A 26273-nucleotide genomic window follows, 5' to 3' on the forward strand; every position below is an offset into this window, starting at 1 on the left:
TAACTATCGCAATGCTGCTCGGCCTGGGAGCAGCAGGAACGGCCACGGGTGTCTCAGCCCTAGCGACCCAGCACCAAGGACTGTCCCAGCTGCAGGCAACGATTGACGAGGACCTGCAGAGGATCGAGAAATCCATCTCCTATCTAGAGAAGTCAGTCTCCTCACTCTCAGAAGTGGTCTTGCAGAACAGGCGAGGCCTGGACCTCCTGTTCATGCAGCAAGGGGGCCTGTGTGCCGCCTTGAAAGAAGAGTGCTGTTTCTATGCAGACCACACGGGAGTCATGAGAGACTCCATGGCAGAACTCCGGAACAGACTGGCCCAGAGGCAGAAAGACAGGGAAGCCCAACAGAGCTGGTACGAGTCCTGGTTCAATCAATCACCTTGGCTAACCACTCTGATTTCTGCCCTGATAGGTCCATTGGCGATGCTGTTTCTAACAGTCACCTTCGGACCATGCCTGCTGAACAAGCTAGTCTCGTTCGTTCAGAGCCGCCTGGAACGGACCAACATCCTGTTCATAGGGCGACGACAATTGCTGTGAATTCAACCAGGGAATTCAACCAAAGAACACTGCCAGTCACAAGATTTTCGAAACTTGCCTGGCAAAAGCTTACTCAGGTTTCCCAAAATCCCTTTCCCTTGTCAAGTTACAACTTTACACCTCAATTCAGCACCTAGGTACATGACTACCTCATTCATTTGTGAAAAGGCGGGGGGAGATGTGGTAGCTAGGGAAGAGGCGCTGCGGAAGATTTCGCGATGTCACGGAAAGCCAGGACCCTCGGTTCCCCATAGATAAGACCCTCAGGTACTCATAGATAAGAAATTAACATAGGAATGTGGTCCCACTAACAATAGGAATGTTGCCCCACAGAAGCCAGTAACTTTCCATCCCTTACCCAGTGCTTTTCCATTCCCTACTAACCATAGGTAAGAAGGACAAACCCCTTTTTGACGTAGAGACCCCTTAGACTATAAGACCGCAGGAGAAGAAGTAATAAACGCCTTTTGACCGTCCACCACATTGGTGTCTGCGTATGTCATTGGCCCGAACGGCCCTAGAGAGAGGGCTGTCGAGCTGTACCTCAGAACCAGGTCGCCTGCCTTGATCTAGAACGCAACAGGCGGTCTGATCTTACAGTCTCTTTGCCATTCTGGGTGATTTCTTAAAACACAAAGACATTTCAGCATACAAAACTCTATCCCATTTATCCTCCTATTTTAAAACAGTACTAACAGCAATGAAGTATTATAAATCTTTTTATTTTCTGAGCTGCTCCTACTGGCAGCCTTCTCCCAGTGAGCCCCTCCCAAAAGGAGCTAATTTAGGAACCTCTTTGCTCTGGTCAGTTCTCATTATTTATTTCTCTTTGCCCTATCTCGCTTCCACTCAAACCTTTTTACAGACCTTCACAGTAGTTTCTCAACTTTCCTCCTATACACACAGCTCCAGGTGGCAGGTATCAGATGTGGTTCCCACACACAAGTTCTAAGACCTTAGGTTCTGAATCCGCTTGACCAGAAACCTTTAATTTACATGTGCCCTGACACTTATTAGAACAGCAAAACCAGTGTTTCTCATAAACACCGCACTGCAATAATAACTGCACATCCAGCTTTTGCTCACAGGCCATTCCCGTGTTCCCTGGGGAGACGGGGCAGCCAGAGCTGTCTCTGTGCCCAGAGGGCAGCCACTGTCACCTCACACAGCATGCTAATCAAAAACGTGACATAGACACTATATTCTGATCAAACAAAATATCAGTGTTTTCTAGTTCTCTTCTTGCACAATCTAATTAAGCCCTGTGTCTACTTACACTTGTTTTACTGCTTTGCAAAAAGGCTGTGCTAGTCACAGCCGAAACTCTGATATGCCCACAGACACAAACACTCGCACCCGCACCCCCCCTTTATCTCAAATTCGCTAGAGCCAAGGCTTGAATTGCTGTGAGGGGGGGAATTCTTGGAATTCCTTTAACTCTATCGTAATTAAGCATAAATCACCGTACTATAGTTCTCCTATGTAAAATGCCACTCTTGTTGCAATAAAATCTTAAAATCTCCACAAACACTACTACTACTATACAATCTGAGAATCAAATTACCACAATGCAGCGGAAGAAAATCACCACACAAAACCACTGGGAAAGGGCATATCTCTCAAAGTTCTCGCTTTTCTCAACACAACATAGCATACCATAATTCAGCATTTACTCACATCAATTTTCCTGGACACAATCAAAATAACAGCATACAGTCTAGAGATCAAAATCAAACATCCAAGGCAAAGGAACTCTCTGAGCTCATACTCACGGTTAAAATGTACCAGATCTACACAAATCACTACATTTAAACACGATAAATACCATCACTGACATTCTTCCACTCGCTTCTCTGCGAGGCACTTCTGTCCCTGCCCCCGCAGCCTGCTGCAGCCGGCGCCTCAGGCCTCACTCAGCTGCTTCAAACACGGGTAGTACTGACCACCCCGCACTGTAGATTTATTCTCTTTTATACACCATACACTTATACACTTGCACGATTAGAAACACAGTGCACCGACCATACAATGCACACATTAACCATACAGCAACACAGTGTCCGGACATCACACACACATACAAACAAAACACACACGGGCTCAACAGTTCTGCTCTATCAGAACTATGAACCCCCAACACACATACACGGGTTCACCCGGCTCACCCCCAGAACCGCTTGCGGTCTGCTCTATCAGAATGATGAACCCCATCTCTAATACAGCTGCTCTATCAGCTGAACCCAGACGTCTCTGGGTGGTTTACTCCCTTGCTCTCCTTTCCCTCCCCCAGGGCCCCTCAGTGTGGTAGCTAGGGAAGAGGCGCTGCGGAAGATTGTCGCGATGTCACGGAAAGCCAGGACCCTTTGTTCCTCTAAGATAAGAAATTAACATAGGAATGTGGCCCCACTAACAATAGGAATGTTGCCCCACTGAAGCCAGTAACTTTCCACTCCTTACTCAGTACTTTTCCATTCCCTACTACTCATAGGTAAGAAGGACAAAACCCTTTTGACGTAGAGACCCCTTAGACTATAAGACCGCAGGAGAAGAAGTAATAAATGCCATTTGACCGTCCACCACATTGGTGTCTGCGTATGTCATTGGCCCGAACGGCCCTGGAGAGTGGGCCGTCGAGCTGTACCTCAGAACCAGGTCACCTGCCTTGATCCAGAAGGCAACACCTCAGTACATACCGTATCTTCCTCCGCAGGCTAGCAGGTCGTTGTCTGTCCTCGCAGGTGGCAAGTTGAGACGAGCGGAGCCCCACCAGGAAAAAAATCCTAGGGCGTGCCTTGGAGGTCCGTCTATCCCTCCTGCCCCTGCGGGGACAGAGAACTCCTGGCTGGCTCGCCATAATGTTTTGCGGAGAAAAGAAGAAACCTCACAACTTTATAAAAGTTGTAAAGCCCGGTATGTTTATTTACGACGCGCACCGGACGCAAGTCCCCCAACAAGGCATGCGTACTTCTGAAGACCTCGGGTCTTCTTTTATCCCCCTTCCAAATGCATATGCATACAGTTTCACAATAAGTTCATACATATTCATTCTGTGTGACATTTAGCACCAGTTCTTCTTTATCAAAGGAATTTCTAAGTCGGGGGCAAATCGAACTTGTGGTCTTTTCTGTTTTTCTTTCTCTGTCTCCTTGCTGTCTCAGCATGCAAGTTCTTCCTTCAGCTTTGGCCTCACAGACTTTTCACCTCTCTTAGACACTTCACCTAATTCAGAATGGATCTTTACTCTGTCTCAGTTTCTCGATGGCAGAGAGCTAGAGCCATTTGGGTCTGTGAAACCAGTCTTACTTGGCACTGGTTCCAGCTTGGGTCTGGGAACCATCCTGCGTATTTTGGAATTTCAGGAGCCAGCCGGCCACTCAGCCATAGGCCCCAAACATAAGCCTCGGCTTTTTTCTCAGACAAGCAAAACTCCCCGGGCCCAGTTCTGGATGGCAGATTGGAGAAGCCGCTTAGCACTGTCAAACCAGCCTGACGTAGTACTGGTGCCAGCTTGGGTCTGGGAACCATCTTGTGCATTGCTGAATTTTGGGAGCCATCCGACAACTCCAGCCGTAGGCCCCGAACTCATGCCTCGGCTCTTTCCCCTGGCAAACTAAACTCACCCTCACCATTTCTTGGTGGCAGATAGCTGGACCAACTTGAGACTGTGAAACCGGTTGTACTTGGTACAGGTTCCTGCTTGGGTCTGGGAACCATCCTGCGTATTGCGGCATTTCAGGAGCCAGCCGGCCACTCTTTACCACAGGCCACCGAACAGAAATTTCGTTCCTTTTTACAGTCAATGAAATCTCACCCGCCCCGGTCCTTGATGGCAGATTGCAGGAGCCACTTGGAACTGTCAATCCAGTCTGACTTGGCAATGCTGCTAGCTTGGGTCCGGGAACCATCCTGTGTTTTGCAGAATTTCAGGAGCGAGCCGACCACTCCAGCTATAGGCCCCGAACTCATGCCTTGGCTCTTTCCCCTGGAAAACTAAACTCACCATCTCCGTTTCTCAATGGCAGATAGCTGGAGCCATCTGGGTGCCAAGTGGCTCCTGCCATCTGCCATCAGGAACTGGAATTGGTGAGTTTTGTTGCCCTGTGGAACAGGTCTTGAGTTTGTGTTTGGGGGACTGTGGCCCGGAGTGGCTGCCTGGCTCTTGAAATTCCACCTTGTGCACGATGCTTACAAGACCCAAGCTGGCAGCACTTGCAACTCGGTCTGGATCGACAGTGCGAAGAGGCTCCTACAATCCGCCATCAGGAACCGGGACGTGTGTTTTTTGTATTCCCCGGGAAAAGGGCCGGCCTTGCTATTTGGGGGACTGTATGCCGGAGTGGCTGTCTGGCTCTTGTAAAGCCCGCATTGTGCCTCAATCCTCTCAGACCCAAGCTTGCGCCACTTGCAACTCGGGCTGGTTTGACTGTGCCAAGTGGCTCCTGCGATCTGCCATCAGGGACCGGAGTAGGTGAGTTTTGTTTCCCTGGGAAAAGGGCCGGTGTTTCTGTTCGGGTGGTGGGACCCGGAGTGACCAGCTGGCTCCTGAAATTCAGCAATGCACAGGATGCTTCCCTGACTGTGGCTGGCGCCACTTGCAACTCAGGCTGGTTTGCAAGTGACAAGTGCTTCCTGAAAACTGCCATCAGGACCGTAGCTGGTGAGTTTTCTTTCCCGGGGAAAAGGGTCAGTGTTTCTGTATGTAGGCCTGTGGCCGGGAGCGGCCAGCTGGCTCTGGAAATTCCACAATGCGGAGGGCGTTTCCCAGACCAAAGCAGTCGCCACTTCCAATTCAGGCTGGTTTGACAGGGCCAAGTGGCTCCTGCAATCTGCCATCAACAACCCGGCGATGGTGACATTTTGTTGCCCTGGGAACAGGTCTGGCATTGCTGCTCAGGGGCCTGTCGCCGGGAGTGGCCGGCTGCCTCCTGAAATTCTGCAATGTGCAGGATGCCCCCCCAACCCACGCTGACCCCACTTGCAATTCGGACTGGTTTGACAGTGCCGAGTGGCTCCCGCGATCTGCCATCAGGAACCGGGGTTGGTGAGTTTTGTTTCCCTGGGAAAAAAGCTTGAGTTTGTGTTCGGGGGCCTGTTGCCCGGAGTGCAAAACACAGTGGTGCTAGTTTAAGAATTGGACTCGATGATCTTAGAGGACTTTTCCAGCCTTACTGATTTATGATTCCATGATCTTACCTTTTGAAAAGCACCTAGCAATTGATAAACAGCTCCAAAAAAAGGCAAATATGAGTAAGAAGCATTATCATCCACAAGAAAACACATGCCCTTCCAGCATTTTCCTTCACACACAGAAGCACTGGTTAAACTTTATTTTTGCTGAAACACAGGGCACAGAAGAGGCTCAGCAATTGGGAGAAGTTACCAAGGCACACAAGGAAGGTTTCAGTGTGGCAACTTACATGAGGAGTGTGGACTAGTCTGAAAGCAAACCAGTGGGAGATCTCAAGTCAGAATTACAATTTATTAGAAAAATTATGATAAAGGTAATAATATAGAAAAACTGGCTTAAACTGACAGAGTCAGAATACAACCTGACACCCTGTTGGTCAGGGTGGTAGTGGCAGTCTGATTAAATGGTAGCTGCAGTCCTATTGGAGTGATGAATGTGATTCTGTCGAAGCAGTGATTCTGTAGTGAAGCTTGGTCCTTTTCTGGAGGTCCAGTGGTGATTATAGAGCTCTTCTCCTCTGTGAATGCAGTGGGTAGTGCTGTTCATGGTGCTCCAAATATCAGATTATATCCAGGTGGGAATGCTTTGTTCCTCCCCTTGGGTGGAGCATTTCACAATGGGATGAGTCCTGCAGTGAGACTTGATGGCCTGTTAGCAGAAGATAATCCCTGGAGGGAGTTATCAGGGAGGGATGTCATGGAAGAGATAAAGAACACTACCCCACCTATTATTAACAGCTTATGAAGATGGTAATAGGATACATACTTTTGGTTACATCTTACATTGTAACCTAAGATATTATTGACCCTTTATTACCATCTACATCATACTCAAATCAATACCATCTTTAAACTCTACTTATATACATATTCACAATGAAGCCTTACACACAGTTCTCACTTAAAACTAGGTCTCCTTGTTGTACACAAGGAGTTTCCTCATTTTCTGCATTACCCACCAAGTGTAACCAGATCCTTGAGCAAAAACAATCCCACAGATAGGTTTGCCTTTGTCTGAGGTGGGACTAATCCAGTCTTTCCTAAAATACCTCTCATGTGTACCACAGGGACTTTATCACCACCTACTATGTGCAATAGTTTAGATTGGGAAAGACTAGCTCAATTGATGGAGTCTCTGGTGTTGACCACCCAGGTGGTCTTTGCTAAATGCAGCTCCCAGTCTTTGAATGCAGCTCCCAGTCTTTGAAGGTCCCCCCACCAAGAGCCTTCAAGGTGATTTTATGCAGTCCATTACGTCGTTCAACTTTCCTTGAAGCTGGCGCATGATAGGGAATATAATATACCCACTTGATACCATGTTCTCTGGCCCAGGTGTTTCTAAGGCTGTTCTTGAAATGGGTCCTGTTGTCCAGCTCAATTCTCTCAGCGGTGCTGTGTCTCCACAGGACTTGCTTTTCCAGGCCCAAGATATTTGCAGTGCGATGTCATAGTTTGCCTCAGATACCTTGGGTTTCTCCCTGTGGATTCCTTCCCCAGGTGTCAATCACCTCTCCTTTCCCCCACCCTGACCCCTGCTGAGTGCTGTCTGCCAATCCTGGCATTCCAGAAGGGCGTGAGTGATTGGCAGAATTCAAAAGATGCCTTTCAGCCCTGGAGGGACATTGGGCCATCCAGGTGTCATTTGTCCCTTGAGACTTCCCCCCCCTTACCTGGTTGGTGAGATCCCTACCCCTTCCCTCCCCCTCTCCCTGGGGTCAAAAGACACAGAAACCATGTGGTTCGGCTAGTCCTGTTAGAGCTGTTGCTGGATTCAGAGGCTTGTGGGCCAGGAATAAAGTTCTGGATCAAAACCCTCTAGCAGAATCCGACTCCTTTTCCTTCACCTTGCCTTAAAGCTTCTTTGCCAGAGGTAAACCTGAGCTCCTGCATGACTGGACTTGTCCCAAGTACCCAGCTGCAACATCCAGCTAGCCAAAGGTGTCTCTGAGGTGAAACCATCACAGTTGCCACCTTTGGTCAAGCAGCAAGGGCCAGACGAGCCCAGGCACATTCCATCCAGCTATATTGGCTTTTAATTCCAATACAAGATGGTGTTCCATGCAGTAGTATGAGGCACAGGGTAGGTCTCCAACTGTCCAGTGGTTGCTTCCACCATGGTCAGCATGTAGCACTTGCCTTGGCGGGTTTGGGGAAGGGTGATGTAGTCAACTTGCCATGCTTCTCCAAACCTATACTTTCACCATTGCCCACTGTACCACAGAGGCTTCACCTGCTTAGCCTGCTTGATTGCAGTGCATGTCTCACATCTGTGGATGACCTGTGAGATACAGTCAATAGCTAGATCCACCCTTCAGTCATGAGCCCATCAGTATGTTGCATCTATCCCCTGATGACCAGAGCTATCATGGGCGATGTCCTGCCAAATCTCAGCAGCCCACATGGTTTTCCCTCTGTGATATCACTTGGCCTTTCTCCAACAATCCAGCCATCCCCACAGAGCATTAGCTACCATTCATGAGTCAGTGTAGAAATAGAGCCTTGGTCACTTCTCTCATTCGGCAATATCCAAAGCCAGCTGGACGGCTTTAAGCTCTGCAACCTGACTCAATCCACCTTGTCACTCGGTAGCTTGTGCAACTCACCGTGTGGGGCTCCATACAGTATCTTTCCATTTCCAGTTAGCACCTACTATTTGGCAGGAACCATCAGTGAAGAGGGCATATAATCTTTCACTCTCTGGTAGCTCATTAAATGGTGGGTCTTCCTTGGCACATGTCACTTGCTCCTCTTGTTCTCCAGAAGATAATCCAAAAGTCTCCCCTTCAGGCCAGTTTGTTATGATTTCCAGAATTCCAGGGCGATTAGGATGCCTTACCCGGGCTTGCTGTGTGATCAGAGCTATCCACTTGCTCCATGTGGCGTTGGTGGCATGATGCATGGATGGAACTTTTCCCTTGAACATCCAACCCAGCACAGGTAGTTGGGGTGCCAGAAGCAGCTGTGCTTTGGTTCCAATTACTTCTGAAGCAGCTCGAACCCCTTCATAAGTCACAAGTCTCCTTCTCAGTTGGAGTATGGCTGGCCTCAGATCCTTTGTATACCTGACTACAGAACCTGAGCAGTCATGCTCATGTCTCTCTAGATCACTTCTGCTACTGGCTCCAGGAAGGATGATTCTCCCTGGCTGCAGAACAGAGCTTATTTTTCAAATCCTGCCCCATTTTGTTCAAGGGTCCACTGGATATCACTTTTCTTTCTTGTGTCACGACATAAAGAGTGCTTATAATTGTGCTGTATTTCGGGATATGCATCCTCCAAAAGCCCACAGCTCCTAGAAAAGTCTGGGTTTCCTTCTTGTTGGTAGATAGGGACATAGCTGTGAGTTTGGTAATTATCTCCATCGGGATCTGGCAACAACCGTCTTACTACTTGACTCCTAGAAAATGAATTTCATAAGTAGTTCCCTAAACCTTACTTCACTTAATGGCAAAACCAGCTTCCAAGAGAATCTGGATAATCTTCTCTCCTTTCTCAAAGACTTCCCCTGCTGTGTTCCCCCATACAATGATGTCATCAATGTCCTGCAGATGTTCTGGAGCCTCACCCTTTTCCACTGCAGCCTGGATCATTTCATGGTAGATGGTGGGACTGTGCTTCCCCCGCTGGGGCAGCCAGTTCAAAGTGTATTGCACACCCCTCCAGGTGAAGGCAAACTGGGGCCTGCACTCTGCTGCCAATGGAATGGGGAAAAATGCATTGGCAATGTCAATGGTTGCATACCACTTGTCTGCCTTGGACTCCAACTCATACTGAAGCTCCAGCATGTCAGGTACGGCATCACTCAGTGGTGGCGTGACTTCATTCAGATCACAGTAATCTACCATCAGTCTCCGTTCTCCACTGGACTTACACACTGGCCACATAAGGCTGTTAAAGGGTGAACAAGCCTTGCTGACTAATAAAGCCTGTTATCTGGACTTATTATCATGCCAGGCTGCTCAGGAACTCTGTCCCCAGGGGGACCGGGTGCCCGATGAAATGCTCAGGCCAAATAACCACGGGGCCCAACTCGAGCAAGCTCAGTAGTGATTAGCTCTCTAGTGGTATCAGCTCTCTTAGATATTCAGCTCTTCTTGCTGGGTAGTGGTGCCCTTGGCTGAGGCTTCAGCAGACAGAGAGAGAGGAGAAGTCGTCGAAGCTGGCTGGTTCCACAGAGATGGTTTATTGGGGATATCTGTGAAGGGTCTCAGCTCTTCTTCTTCTAACTTATGGGGGTACAGTATGCTTCTTTTATAGACTTGGCTAGGATCCAAGCTTAGCCAATGGCAAGGATTTTTAGTAATATCCCTGATTGACCAATAGTGGGGGTTTAGGGATAATATTGCCATATAGGGTTACAGAGATAGGTTGTAGGTCGGGGAGTCAGAAGGACAGGATATTCCTTGCTGCCTCAGCATTCCAATTCAAATCCTCCATGGTGCCTTTCCCAAACCTATGGGGTTTACTACAGCTGACCATCACTTGAATCTCCAGTTCATGAATCATCTTATGGATGGGAATCACAGAGTCTCGGTTGATGCGGTATTGCCAACGGTGCACTGTTGCTGTGGCTATTGGTACCTGTTGTTCTTCAGTCCACAGCAGTCCCACAGCCAAGGGGTCAACTGAGAGACCAGGCAGGGTATTCAGTTGTCTGATGTCTTCTGTCTCTAGAGCAGCTATCCCAAAAGCTCAGCTATGTCCTTTGGTGTCTTTGAAATACCCACTCCAGAGAGAGTCTATGCTGAGGATGCATGGGGACTCTGGGCCAGTCACAATGTGGTGTTTCTGCCACTCCTTTCCAGTCAAACTCACTTCAGCTTCCAGTACTGTCAGCTGCTGGGATACCCCTGTCACCCCAGAAATAGAAATGGATTCTGGTCCCACATACCTGGATGGCATCAGGGTACACTGAGCGCCAGTGTCAAAAAAAGCCATATATTTTTGTGGGTCATAAGTGCCAGGCCATCGAAAAAAGCCCAGGGAGTTTCCGAAGATCAGGGTGTATGGTTTTTGGGTTTGGGCTTTTTTATTTTTTTGTAAATCAGGGGCAAACTTTCGGAAGACAATACACTTCCAGCCAGCACAAGCAACTAGCTATGTCTACCTAGTTGCCAATTTAATATGGTGAAATGCCTCAAAACACCATAACAATTTAACCAGCAGTAGCACAGTCCTGGAGGCTTCACTTGCCATCTCTTCCATGCATGTGTTACACAGTGCCATTTTAGAGAGCCTTCATTATAGCTAACAATTAAATCAAATCAAAGCAGCTGATTCTCAAACTAAATTTTGTCATAATTTTGAAAAACAATGGTGCCTGGGAAATAACTGGAATGTTTTGCAATATACATTTCTTTAAATGGTAGTTTCCCTCTGATTGAGACAGTGTTCCTTGACACTAAGACATACAAAAGGATTCTTTTCTTCTATTAAAAAAAAAATCAGAAAGCACCTGAAAGCATTTTCTGTCTGGCTTAAATAATATTATATAATGCCCTCACTTGAGCTTTTCATTATTATTAAAAAACCCCCAAACTAACCCATATGAGTTTTTTATTTCTAATAAAACCTTATCAAGTCCAAATTCAATTAATTTCAAAGGGTTTGAACAAATTTGCATTTTTTTGCATTAGCTCACTTATAAAGTTGATGCTGCCATTGGCATGACAAATGATTCTTGTGAGAATCATCATGAGAAGTAACCTTTGAAATACGAATATGAATTCCAGCTAGTGGTACTTAACAGGACAATAAACTAAAATAAGGCACCCATACTGCATACATGAAGTAAATATAAAAATGCAAAGCATGTAAAAAATTTTGTAAGCTCTATTCTACACCATCAAAAATTATACCTGGGTAGTTTCAAAATATATCTTCAGTCACTGTTAATGCATAGCAAACATAGTTACTATACTGGCATACCAGAAAACATATTTACATGTCCAAACTGAGAGGGAAGACCTCATTTAAGAAAAAAAAACAACCAAAAACAACAGCAAACACCAGCACTCCTGTCTGGACTTTGTCACAACTCTTTTTCCCAAAAATATTGATAGATAATTCCAAGGCACAAACAGTAAGTTTAACTTGTTACAGGACACTAATGTGTAGCATTTTTGATACTACTTCAACATGCACAGAGTTTTCTTACAAAGCACCAATTCTTGTAAAACATGCAATAGATGCACCGGTCATAACTGAAGCATAAAAATAAATACAATCACTCAGCTTAAAAAGTATTTGTTTTTTCTCATTTGAAAATGTAAATTACTTTTTCCAGATATGCTTAATAGTATTATTCTTTTACAAAAAACATGAGAAGTTTTGAACAATTACATCTCTGTTCATTCTTTATTATTTGCATGACATATCCGACATCTTTCTGTTCTCCAATCCTTGATCAAGAGCCCTTAAACTCTATTTAAACTGATTTAGACCATACTTAAAAAAATAAATCTAGTATTTCTAATTTAGAGAAAAGTTTGTTAAATATTTAAGTTGCTTTCCATAATCTCAGTACATAATGAGTTTTATTGAGTGTCCCATGTACAGTCATTTCTGATAGGTGAGTGTTGGTGATGAAATCAAATGCAAAGAAAAAAATCTTAATGTAAAAAATCAAGATGTCAGAGATGAAAGCACAAGTGTTGTAGTTTTTGAGTTCCACAGGTGGTGTTTTTTTTCTCTTCCCCTTCCTTTTCCCTCATGTGAGCTCCCTTTATTATTGTCCACTACAGATAAACAGCCATGCTCTAATTGGACCCTAGAATCTCTGCTAATTTTGTAACACAAAACATGTCTCAAGCATTCCGTTCATGTGACTGTCTTTGGCCAAAGTAAGTCACACACACATACAGCGGTTTTCCACTGAAGTGATTTCTCACAGCACACTCAGCAAACACACAGATTAGCAGAGCCTTTAGGGTCAACATCCTCTTGTTCTAATCTTGATTTAAGATGCCAGGTGTTTGGTACTGTTCCCACAGGTGAGATATACCCATCCTTTCTCATTATTTGTATAATTAAAAGACCTAGTTTTCTTAAAGAACAGAGTACAATATTCCTAATGCAATTATTTAAAATTCAGTCTGAAGCAGAACTATACTTTTCTCATTTTTCAAAAAGAAGATGAAAATGTTTTAAACTCTCAAAGAACTTTTTAATTTGAGGCTGCTTTAAATTTTATAATTCATAAGTGTTGTAAGAGTCCCTTTTATTCCAACAACTAATCCATGAAAGGCTGGCATCCAATCCTATAATTAATTTAAAGAAAATGTGTGCAAAAATAATTAAATTTGAATATTCTAAGAAGCAATCAAGTTTACTAAGATCTCAAACATTGAAATAATGCTTCCTGTTAAAATGGACACCTGCACTAACCAGTGTTTAAGGGCTTGCATTCAGCTGATTAAACTACAAAATATTGCCCACCAAAATGTTACTCAAAGACATTTCCTCTTTTTTTTTTTTTTTTTTTTTGCATAAACAAAGTTTATAATGTAAATCTGAAAGCAAAACTTTTTTTTTTTAATTATGTAATTTAACTTTGCTAGTTGGAAGCCATGACATAGGAGAAGGTCCCTTTAACAAGGAAGGAGATAAGTATCACTTAATCAGGATGTGGGAATGGAATCTGTACCTATGAGTAAATGGCAATGCGCTCTGGATTGGCTCAGCCCTTGATTCTGAGTTCTGCCTCACTTCTGCCATCACTCTCTCGTCATCTGTCCCATTAATACTTTCTGGCGTTAAAGGAAACTGAATATCCCCTCCAGCTGATTCCTTAAGTAAAAGAAACAAATGACAGAATTACTCAGTGACCTGCTCAGGAAGGCTGTGTGTATATAAGCACTATCATTAATTTAATTCTTATATGAGATATGAACTTTAGACAGTATTAATGTGAGGCTCACAGATTTCCTGCATCACTCATGGGCATATTTCATCATGTCAATTTAATTTAGAAGTGTATTACTATAGGATTCAAATTATCTTGCACAAAACACAACTGACCTATGATTTATTTGCAAGTGTCCAGCCTCACACTTATCACAGACCTCACTCTCTTACTTGATATTTTATGCAGCCCTCAGCCAGGTACATAACAGGCAACTATTGACACCAAGGATTCTTATCTCTTGTTTTACATTCTAACATGGTGAAAAAAACAATTCTGATATTTGTTTCAAAATCTAGCTTTCATTCTATGTATTAACTAAAGTGAACAGGTGCATTCACAGTTTTGCCTATAAGCCATCTGTAAAGAAAACTTCAGCACAATCCACGCAAAACTTTCATAGATGTTAGCCTGGCCTAGCTCTTGCTGGTCATAGTATCATCTGGGAAGGAGAATACTCCAGTTATATCCAGGCAGCTACACCTGAAAAACTTACTGGCTTTCTTCCTAGCAGAAGGCACTGGTACAGTTTTAATCAGCTCTCATTATGTCAACACATACATTTATGTTTTGGTCAACAAACACTATTTTTCAATTTCTAGTCACTGAAAAGTGCTTCTTAAAAAAAAAACAAACAAACAAACAAAAAAAACCCCAAAAAACCCAAAGTTGGAACATTTTAGGTTTTTCAGTCCCTGTATGTGGTTTAATTTTAATATTTTCTTTCCTATTATATCATGTCATATAAGCTAAATAGCTCATTTCAATTTCAAAATGTCTTAGTAGGCTTTTAGTAATCAAGTGTTAACATTTAACTCTAAGAGAGAGTTTCATGAATAGAGTTCAGTGGATGTCATGGAGGGGTGACTATCCAGCAGAGGACTGGTTGAATTACAGTATTTCCAAAAGGTAAGCACCTTCTATGGCCACAGAGATTTTACCATCTGCATGGAGAAGAGATAAAACTGCTATTTACTGTATTAAACTGGTGTCATAGTTTGACACGGGAAGAATTTAGGAAAGTGAGGCAAAAGCTTTTTGTGTAACAGACAGTCTGTCTGTTAAACCACTAAATACTGGACACACCTCTGTGAAAAACACATGTTGTGAAAAATGCATGTATTTTATGATTGGCTTTTCGCAAATACTAAAATGAATATTATATGTGTTGTATTAGAAAATAATGCTGTATTAATTCTCTTCAGTACTGTGTTAAATATAGTTTTAGGTTATAAAAATTGTTAAAATAGAAACGATGCTATGTAAGATGCTTTGTTTAACAGAAAGGGCTTGCAGCGAGATGGCAGCCACAGGACACCTAGATCTTTCAGAGAAAGGGAATTTATTGCCTTCTTATCAGAAGAAACGAACTTCTTCCCGGCTTGGAGGCGCTGTTAGGATTAGAAGGAAGAAGTTGACACTGACCAGACAGAATCCTGTATTTGAATGGAATTTATGCATCATGTATGAAGTGTATGAATATGCAACAGGCTATTGTTCTTAAGGGTTAATCCTTTGTTAACGGGTGTCCTTTTTCGGGCTCGTGATGCCCAGAAAAAGGTACCCGGACGTCCGTAACTCTTTGTTTTTATTGTCTCATATTGTCTTAATTCAATTTGTCCAAATTATTATTACTCTAATTGTGTTACTATTTTTATAACTATTTTATTACTATTAAACTTTTTAAAATTTTAAAAACAAGTGATTGGCGTTTTTCACACATGTTAAAGACAAAAAAAAACCCTCAAAAACTTACTCTTTCTTTTCTGGTCGGCAAAACGGTAACAAACCCCGGCCCCCGTCTCGGCCAGGCCAGCCCGGGCAGCCCTGCCATGGGCTGGGCCCCTTCTCCCGGGCTGCCCGCTGGCCCCCCATCAACCCCGTTCTGGCCGGGCCGGGCAGGGCCCCCAGCAGTAGCCAGGCAGGAAGGGGGAGGGAGGCTGCGGAAGCCTGGCCGGAGCAGGGCTGGCCGAGGCTGTTAAGATCTTGCCGTCAGGGCCCCTCCCCTCAGCGCGGTTGAGACCAGAAACAGCTCTGCAGCTGTGCAAAGTGGCCCCGCGGCTAGAAGTAAATGCAGAAAAAACCAAAGGCCAACCATGAAACCAATCCTAACACAACTCAGCCGCAGCTCCCACTTCAAGTTACCTGCAGGTCAAGGGCCCAAGCGACATGTTAACCCTTTCAGTATTTCAATCCTCCTTTGAGTGAAAGGAACACGATACAAGCATGTAAAAGAACAACATAAAAACATCAAGATCAGTAAAGAAGTCAAGTCCCAGATGGGAGGGATGAGGAGATGCCTTAGTCTTGAGACTTAAATCTGAAATAAACAGGGCCAGGAGACTTCTTCTCCTTTTTAATGCCTTTATTAAAAGTGATTAGCTCAGGATTGGGCGGCTCGACGGATCTGCAGCGTCTGTCGTCTCTCCCACGGCGTCTCAGAGGAGGAGAATATGCACAGCTCTATCCACTAGGGGCAGGGTTGGGGGAATCCGGTCCTCGTGGGAGCCTTTATGGCGTGATGTCCCCGTCAGATGTTAGTTCGGTTTGAGTCTCGCTCCCCTCCCAGACCTGGCCTGGGGGATCTCAAAGACAGGGTGAGGAACGATGAAGGTTTCCAGCATCTCTTGCAGGCCCAGCACTCCGCTCCTCACATCCAGACATCACTCCAGTCTCTCAACTCTTAGGTGGCTCGTTGTTTTTGGGGTTTCTCCGTGAGTTTGGAGTCGGGGGTCCCACAAAGCATTCTGGTCTTGGGAGTCACTTTGCATAACGCCTCCCCTCCAGGTCTCTTCTCCTCACTGTTCGGGGAGGTCCCCACCCGTTACTGTCTCAGGAGAAGGGCCATTAACTCGCCCCAGCCAGGGCTTTTACTAATACAAAAACAACCATTAACGACAACGACCCGTAATTACCATAACACAGGCAGCAGCCCAGCAGTAGTGGTAACTTTTTCTCACAAAAAAAAAAAATATTAACCGAATTTTTTTTTCATAACAAAATCCTCTTGTAAACTATGGAAAAAAGACTCTTTTTCCCTATAACACATAAAACTATAGGGAGATGAAGAGTTCAAATTAAGATCAAGCAAAGGCCTCCATGTTAAAGTATGCAAATGTTAAAGTAACTGTGATTCCATGAGAAGTTTAAACAGAGAAAAAGAGAATACCTTCTCCCGTGCCCCCAGGAAAAGAAGAAAATCTCTATTCCCAGCAATGAAGATGATTTTAAAGATAGATAATGAGAACTTTTACCTTTGAACAGCTCATCTTTAAAACAATACTCCATAAGTTAACATGGCCCATTGACAAGCTCTAAGAAAGCTTATAGAAAATGGGAGGGGTTTCATGATAACAATTTCTCCCTGGCAACTACTAGTTGTGAAAAAACCACGAGAAAACTTTTTTTTTTCCTCTTGTAGAGAAGTCTCCATAACCTTAACAAGAGGGACTTCTCTCCCTAAGTAAACTGAAGAAAAACTAATTCAGAGGTGACAAACTGACTGGAAATTTTAGCTTTTGTTTCTTTATATTGTCAGTGGACAAAAAAGGTTTTGGGGGGAGAATAAGTGTTCTCAAGAGTTTTTTTTTAATTCTTACTACTTTTTTCCCTCTTAATTACTGTTAATAAAATTTTCTTTATACCCTTTTAAACTTTTAAGCCTTCTTTACCTTTCTCCTAATCCTGTCTCACAGCAGGAAGTGAGTGCATGAGTGATTAACCAGCAGTAAAAACCCACCACACTCATCAGTACATTAGTTAGGAAATCTCAAAATTGAAGAAAACTTAAATCAGAGAACCAAAACCACTACAACTGGAGCACAAGCACAGTCTCTGGAAGGCCAGCAGCTCCTCTTCCCATCTCTTTGACACTGGGTAGAAAACTGAAGAACCGCAATCTCAGAAGAAATTGCAAGTATCTGAAGATGGTCATGATCTTACAAAATATGGGTCTGTTTTTAAGCCTCCACTTGTAGCCTTCAACTAGTTTACAAGGATAAGGCTTTTTAAAGACCAGTACTGAATCTGATCCTATAAGAAATGTTGCCCTTGACTTTGAGAATTGACCAGATGGAAAAACTAAATTCTTTTAAAGAAAATAAGATCTGGCTGCCATTATTTCCTTCCATAAAGCACTGGTGTCGTTTAACCAACAATATTGTTCAACGTTGTCATTACACTTGAAATTATATTAATAATTTGCAACACAATTGTCAAAATTTTGCTTTTATTCTTCTATATTTCTCACATAGTGAGAGACATAGCTCACTCTACAACTTGAATTACTGAGTAATACAGAGTTTTACAAAAAAAATTTTAATAATGACTTCAAGTTCTATTATTCTACCTGGTTACATCGAACCAAAACCGCCACAATTATATTTAGCATTCCTCAAGTTACACAATGCACATGCACAAGTGTCTTCATTCTGTATCTTATTAAATTCCTACTGATTAAAAAGCAGAAAATAATTAGCTTACACTGATTTATTCCCCAAAAAAAAAGTTTTATTTATAATATAAATGTAAATTATTTATTTTATGAATGCAAACTGTTACCTACTTTCAGGAAGAAAGTATTTATTTTATAAACAAAAGTATTACTTAAAGTGTTACTACTTTGGATGTCAAAATTAAATATTTTTACAGAACAATTTTACTGAACTAAAACTGATTTGAATTGAAATTAAAGTGTCAAAGGAGTGCAGATCTGGCAAGATAATCAAGCACATTAATTATTTTACACAAATTATGTGCGTTTGTCTATTATTAATCCTCTGATTTGATAAAGGTTTTTTCACTGCCATTAAATGAAAGGCATTATGAACCCAAGAGTTTCTTTATTTCCTCCTCTTCCCAAACTATGCTAGATGTTCTAAAAATATATATACCACATCTGCACTGTATAAAGGAGCCCTGGCCCTACTAAGTATCCAAGACTGGTGATGCCAAGCAGTATAAGAATGACAGTTGTCTACAACATACAAACTAAGCACAATAAAGGGGAATCAATCAAAAGATGTCTTAAATTTCAAAATCTTATTAAGAAAATGCATGCACTCATAAAACAGTCTCTAAAGTAAAACAAGCAGACTTCACAGCAGAGCTCAAACAACCTCTAATGGTGACTGTAAAAGAAGAGTTCAGACCCTAGGTTCTGAGGCAGTTTATTTCAGCTCAAGTTGGGTGCCTCCAGAGGGACCCCAAACAAAAAATCCCTGGACCTTCACACCCTTACAGTCTGTGCACCTGATCTTCACATGCCTCTTTGTCCTATGGTGATTTGTGGTCTGTGGTCTTCTAACACCTCATTGGATTCTTCCTCCATGTCCATGTGTATTGGAAAAAAAGGCTCCCAATATTACCAGTTAGATTGTGCCTGGGCCAGTCTGACCCTCGCTGCTGGGCCAAAGGCAGCAACTGCGGTGTGTCACCCCAGAGATACCTCGGCTTGCTGGTGGTTGCAGCTGGGCACTGAACAAGTCCAGGCTTGTAAGGGATCCCGTTACCTCAGGAGGATAGCTTCAGGTGATGGTGAAGAGAAAAAGGAGAGGATTCTGCTGGAGGGTTTAATGTCCAGAGGTTTATTCCATGGTTACAGAGGTCTGAACGTGAGGACCTGCTCCAACAGAACAATGACCGCATGGTCTGATCACCTTTTTAAGCTCAGGGACAGGGGGAGGGGAGGTACAGGTGAGCCACCAACCAGGTGAGAGGGGCAGGGTCTCAGGGGAAGATGACACCCAGACAGGCCAATGACCTCTGGGCATAGGGGCATCTTTTGAACTTGACCAACCACACGACGCCTTGCTGGAATGTTAGGTCTGAGTGACAGGACTCACTCAGCATGGGGGTAAGGGGGAAGGGAGAGAGACATAGGCACACCTGGGAAAGTGACCTGGAAGGCCAAAATGGGACAATACAGCACACCACAACACATGTGGGCAGGACATTAATTTCGCTAATCTTCCAATTTGGGGAGGCCTTGGGGCCCTTCAGCATCTCAACCCTTTCTTTTTCCTCCCCTGGTCAGCCATTCATGCTGACAGTTCATTTAGAGTTCACCTACGGTAACTTTTAAGCAGGGCCCACTCATGCTAAGCTGTAAGTTACAATTAAACCTGCACAACTGATTTCTAATGTTCTATAAGTAAACTTATTTTAATCTCCAACAGTGACTAAATATGGAATAAAAGAAAAGAAAGATTAGGTAATTCAAATACATGAACAAAACAAACCAAAAGAATTACACCTTCTTTTTTTTATTAAGCATTGTATTGGTTTGTGATTAAGTATTCCATACATTTCCCTGGCATCATTCTTCTTCATTGTGGGATCTCAGCACCTCAGGACTGATGTGCAGAGTGACCGAGACCACCCTTGGGGGGCTCGGGAGTCCTGGAATGTTGCCAGAAGTGTCTGGTGGCTGGACTTTGATCCTACACGGGAGACGACACCTGTATGAGGATAGGAGGATTTCACTGGGGTAAATGGTGAAGGGATAAGTTAATTAGAGTGTAAAACACAGGGTTTAGGATTTCTGTACAGGGGGGTCTGAAGAAGTAAGATGGAGGAATTGGGGCGTGTCCTGTCCTTCTTCTTCTTCTTCTTGGCCTCCATCTTCTGTGGTGATGTTGGCACTTTGGGATTGGTTATTACTAAAAGTGCACTGGTTAATAAGGGTAAAAGGTATTGGGGAAAATTGATAAATATTGTATACGTAATTTTGAGTATAAAGATAGGTGACCGCCCCAGGGGCTCTCAGTGTGCTCATGGCTGGCTTGCTGTGCAGACCTCTGTTGGGCTGAGAGAAAACCTTTTAGATAAACAACTAATAAACACCGAGACCGAGAAAAACCCTGAAGCCTCTTCTCGTCCTTTGAAGCGCGGGCTGTCCAAGGCCACCCCGGGCCTTTCCAGGTCATTGAAACAGCCGAGAAACTGACACTTCATAGACTGGCAATGGCTATAAGACTGCCTGCTAGTGATTCAGATACCATAATGTCTGAAACATTTGTTCCAGTATAGCAATTCACACAATATCCCATTTTTTCTGCAAGGTTCAGAAGTAAATTGAGTACTTCAAAGACAAAGCTAAAAGATGATAAAACCATGACCATTTTGCCAAAACCAACCCCTTCATTGCACTATAAAAATGTTGTGATACTAAAATTTTTCAGGCAATAGCTATTCTTAATATTATAGGAGTGTGTCAGAACCACAGAAGAAAGAACTGGATTATTTTTATTTATTTGACTACTTTTATTTACTCACCACACGATTTCAAGAATTAACAATGTTCCTAATCTGATATGACCAAGGTCAAAAGTAATAGCTGAAGAAAGATTCTGGCTTAGAAAAAAAAAAAGAACTGAGTTTCAGACTCCAGTTCTTCAGCTGGTTGTAAGACTGATGGGGTGAGGGTGCAAATCCCACAACTTGCACTATTTAGTTCTGTAGTTGAACCTAATTAACATTAGTTTAAAAATAAAGGAGGAAAAAGGTGGATCACAGTTTTCAGCCTATTGATTCATGCTACTTAGTGAACTCCAGATGAAAGTGTTGCACTTTCAGTGCATAGGCAAGCCTGTAACTGAAAATAGACAATGGGTGGCTTATCACTGTAAGATGCAGTTTATGACAGGAACAAAAGAATGCATTTTTTTACAGCAGTACTATTAGAAATGTAACACATTTTATGTAAGTTTTAGAAGTATATTTTACAGTTTTTATATGGAGTATCTTCCTACCTATTATTAATTTAATGCAGAATGATATCTACAAGTTCAAGACAGCAGAGGGATTGACACTTGTAGCTAACTCAGCTACTGCTCACCACTCACACACTACCTCCCAATGCCTTTCCTGTCAAAACTTCCTTTAAAAACCAGGTTCCTACAAAGTCTTGACTGGCCACTGAAAATATATCTTCTTCCTCTTTTTCCTTCCCCTCTCTGCAAAGGATCACTACTTAAAAGGGAAAAAAGTAAAATGATTGCGAAAGGCAACACTGGAATTACGTGCCCTGCAGCCACTTCTTGGCAGATAATCAAAATAAGAGCAAGTACTCCTTCAAACATCTCTGGAGTCCCACCTTCCCTCCCCAGTACTAAGCACCAGTCTTTCCCCTAGACATAAATTTCTTCAAATAAGCTCCAACTCTATGGAAGTGCTGGAGTCTGTAGTAAAGCCATCACTTCTCATCTTCTCAAAACTCTCTTCTTTCTGGAGAACTAATCAGGAGCATTAATTATGTGAAGACTACTATGCTGATGTGCCAGCACTTCCACTAACTGTATCTTTTGGAATAACACACTAACTTATTAACACAGCTAAGAGCCAACAGATGAAAATTATTGTGGTAATCACATATTCTCTGAACAGAGAGAGACTTAATTCTCTCCCAGGATTTTCCTGAGAAGCTGTGAGGAAGCTCAGAAAAAACAATTCTTATCTTAATCTCTGCACCTGTTGTTGTGCACATGTGGAATGTTTTATGGAGATTGTTTACCAAAGAGGGATTTCTTAATTGGATTCTGGTGATGGTGTTTTGATTAATTGACCAATTGGATCCACGTGTGTATCGGGCTGTCTGGCAAGGGTGAAGGGTTTTTCATCTAGCGTAGTGTAGTGTAGTGTAGTGTAGTATAGTATACTATGGTATAGTATAGTATAGCTTAATAAAGCAATTGATCAGCCTTCTGCAATCATGGAGTCAATGCTTATTATTCCCTGTTCGGGGGCCTGTTGCCACAATAAAGTAAGGCCTGAATATGAAATTATTCCTAAGCATGCAGTAAATAAATTGTAGTTCTCAATGTGTATTATACAATTGTTTGAGATAACATTTCTATAGCTGACAACAGTATAGAATGCTAGGCTTCAAGTACAAAGGAGCATCTGGAAAATAAACAATATTAATAGCTCATATAGATTAAGAAAAAGCTTTAATCCTGGGCAACTGTTAGACAAAAGCATCTTGTCTCTGAATAAATAGCTCAAATTTATGTCCAAACCAAATAAGTCACTCCATTCAACAGTTTCAGATTTAACTTCTGAGTGCAGAATATTAATCATCATATTAAAAGAGAAACAGAGTAGTTGTTCTACCCATAATATTGAGCAACTAGAGGCCTGGCTGAAGCATTTCACTGTTTCTAAAGTCCAAGTGTATACTAGGATATAATACTTCCATTATTTATGTATTTATTAGTGGAAATTATGAGAAGTTTAGAGACAGTCAAGAAAACTAATAAAAAATAATGCCTTATTTTCTCCTGTTATAGTAGAGCAAGCACTTTCCCTTTAAGAGCAAAAGCCAACCTAGTACTTGGGCAAAATGTGTATTAGGAAAACACGAGGTTGGTTCATTTTGCATTCTTGTGGTTTCTACTGACTTCTCTTGGAAATACACCTGATGCAGCTTTCTGGTGGCAATAAATCTATTAATATAGCATCTTGCAAACTGCCTGCCATCCTTGTTCCGTCAAAGACCATGAGCATACTGCAGTGTAAAGTACTCAAGACATGCACTGATTCAATGAATGAAGATGCACTCCTGTTGGAGGTTAGGATTTTTCCCTTTTTTATTTATATAATGGAATTTTTCTCCCATTTTTTGCCCAAGAGATGAAAAAAAGCGAATACTTAAGAGTGACAAAAGATGTAGCCAGGGAATAGAGAAGGGGTGCAGTTTGTTGCTGTCTCTTAGCTGGGGGTTTTCTCTCGGGAAAGGCAGAGATACTGCAAGATTTCGGCTGAGGGGTGAGGAACTGGGCTCAGCTCCTTGCTCTCTCTTAGGTTCGGAGTGGAGACTGGTGCAGTTTTGGTGATGGACTGTTGCTGCCCAGAGGATTCGCTGCCACTACAAACTTTTTGTCCACCCATTGCATCTCCTTATCGTGGGTGAGCCTTTGCTCATAAGAGCAGCTGTTGAACTGGGACCTTTTCAACACACAACCTCACTGAGAAGGGGACCTTGGCCTCCAACCCCCTCTGGAGGAAGCATCTTCCGACTGCTTGTGGAAGCCCATCTGCCACTGCCCAGCCCCGCTGTTTTCTGCTGCTGCTGCTTCGGGCTTTTTTGCTACACTTTAACCTGACACTCCGTGTCCACTCGGCATCCCCATGGCTCCTGCTATGGCTTTGGAGTTTCTTCTACACTTTGCTTGCTACCCCAGGTGTGCTCGCCTCTGCTGTTCCAGCCTGCTGCTCCAAGGTCCCTGCTACAGCCCATTTCACCATCCAGACAGGCACTGAGACCAGCTGCCCCTGTGGGTTTGCAAACAAAGCCCCTTTCCTATCTCTTCTGCTGGCTGAGCTGCCATTAACTGTGTGGAGAAGGCAGCCGAGCTCACCCCACAGTGCCCCCTGCAGCCAGGGGGTAATCATTGCACCTGCCCTGCCTGGCCAGGAGCCAATAGCACCCCTGCTGACTGTGACCATAACTACATCAAAGGGGAAAGTGCTTGACAGCCCAGAGAGGCTGTTATTGGATCTGTTTTTTCCTGTTTCTTGTTGCTGCTGTTGTTGTTGTTGGTTTTTAGCCTTGTTTTTTTAATATATATCTCTCCTATTAAAGATCTGTTATTAATTTTCCTATATCTTTCCCTGAAAGCCCCGTATTTTCAAAGTTATAATAATTTGGAGGGAAGGGGTTCATATTTTCCATTCCAAGGGAGGTTCCCGCATTCCTTGGCAGGCATCTGTCTTTCAAACCAAGACAACTTCCCAGAAAAAAAAAGACTCAGCTGTATGAATCCTACTTAGCTCAGGAACCCCTGCTGTAGTTTTTAAGCTGCTTCATCCTCCAAGAGGAGAAACTATTTTTGTCTTTTCTATTGCTTAAAATAAAGCAAATAGCTACACACACAGACAGAAATGCCGGAGGGGAGGGGCATAAAAGCCTCATTAAATTTATTTTTGCAAATTAATTTCAAAGCATTCATTTTCAAGTAAATTAATTTTAGTCATAACTGATGTACATTTGACTATATTAATTTATTTTCTGGTTAGGTCTTTATTAACTCAGTTAATATTTTGAGATGTTTTTTATAAACTCTTCTGTTACAACATGGCTAAAAATAAAACCCCAGAATCCACATGTGAGTCTGCCATCTTCCTTCAACACATTTCACAAATGAATACTACAACAGGAGGAAATAAGTAACTATAATTTGCTGGTTTTACTTCATTTTTGTTGTAATGAGTGCATTGCCTGAGATTTCATAGCTACAATAAGAAAACACATAAAAGGTCTTTACTATATGTCACAGACATCCTTTATGGAAAATACTTTCCTTAGGATTTTTCCTCCTGAGAAGCTGAGAGGCCTCAGGAACAAAATGTAAACAATAGTTATCTGCTGCTGTGGAATGCAACAGGTGGATCTGTGATTGGTCTCATAGAGTTGTTTCTAATTAATGGCCAATCACAGTCAGCTGGCTTGGACTCTCTGTCCGGGACAGAAGCTTTTGTTATCATTCTTTCTTTTCTTTCTTTTTCTATTCTTAGCCTAGCCTTCTGATGAAACCTTTTCTTCTATGCTTTTACCATAGTGTTAATGTAATATATATCATAAAATAATAAATCAAGCCTTCTGAAACATGGAGTCAGATGCTTGTCTCTTCCCTCATCCAAGAACCCTTGTGAACACCATCACAACTATAGACTTACATAACTTCACACCATCTTTACTCATATTTTCTGAGGAAAACTCAAAGAAAGGGATGGGAATAAACAAAAGGACAATTTAATATTAAAGCAAGCCCCTTTGACAGTTTTGCAAAGTATATTAAATGCATTCTTAGACTTCTTGCCACTTCTAGCTGACTGATGAGGGGATTAAACGAAACTGTGAAGTACTCTGTTCTTTTTTAAAACAATGCGTGAAAGATATGGTAATTAGCACAGACTATGAAGTACTAGGCTTGAATCAGGGAATAACACTCACTTGAGAGGGTGTACTTGTTAGGTCCATCTTTTCCTGGGATTTTTCCTTTGCTAGTCCTGCAGCGCCTTTGAATTCCTGAAATTTTTCTGCAAACTGAAGGTATAAGTTTAAAAAAAAGGGGAAAAGAGAAAAAGTAGTGGGCAAGTAGTTATACTACATGCAGAACAGAATGCTGTACTTAATATTTTACAAAGTCAGATTCTCTCAGTAGAATTTTTAAATTTTTTATCCTTGTTAGATTTTTATTTAGGACAGCTACACAGTGACATACCTTTCAGACAATGTACTCTGTTTATATGACAGGAAATTCATGATGCAACAAAGTTTAATTTGTTGCTGATGTTATAAATTGAGCCGACAATATGCCAAGTAAAACCAATTGAGAATTTATTAATTACAGCGGGCAAGGCAATAAGCAAATCAGCACTGGGCGACAGGGGAGTCTCCGCTCCGCCACCGTCATACTCTTCTGATTTTCCGTGGAATTCTTATACAGTCCTGTTTCCGGGTTGATGTGGTATTCTTCTTTTGTGTTTAGGTGGTCATAGTCCACCTCCCGGGGTCTGAAGATGAAGGTTGGTAATTTTCCTTTGTCTGATTCCTGGAATTTTAGGCTCAATCTGCTGAGTTCCTGGAATCCTAGGTTTACTGAGCGCATAAGCTGATACTGTGTTATCAATCATAGCAA

At 42.8% G+C, this 26273-nt stretch overlaps 1 protein-coding gene across 1 annotated transcript in view; it reads right to left on the minus strand.

The window, feature by feature from the left end:
• Nucleotides 1-26273, minus strand: part of LOC134431417 (homer protein homolog 1-like) — a 170208-nt gene that overhangs the window by 46797 nt on the left and 97138 nt on the right. The window contains exons 5-7 of the mRNA XM_063179431.1: nucleotides 25586-25678; nucleotides 13375-13517; nucleotides 9446-9590 (exon numbers count right to left, since the gene is read on the minus strand). Of these exons, the coding sequence (XP_063035501.1) occupies nucleotides 9446-9590; nucleotides 13375-13517; nucleotides 25586-25678 (381 nt within the window). The remainder of the gene's footprint in view (nucleotides 1-9445; nucleotides 9591-13374; nucleotides 13518-25585; nucleotides 25679-26273) is intronic.

Source organism: Melospiza melodia, chromosome W, assembly GCF_035770615.1.
Source record: "Melospiza melodia melodia isolate bMelMel2 chromosome W, bMelMel2.pri, whole genome shotgun sequence".
Taxonomy (NCBI): Eukaryota; Metazoa; Chordata; class Aves; order Passeriformes; family Passerellidae; genus Melospiza; species Melospiza melodia.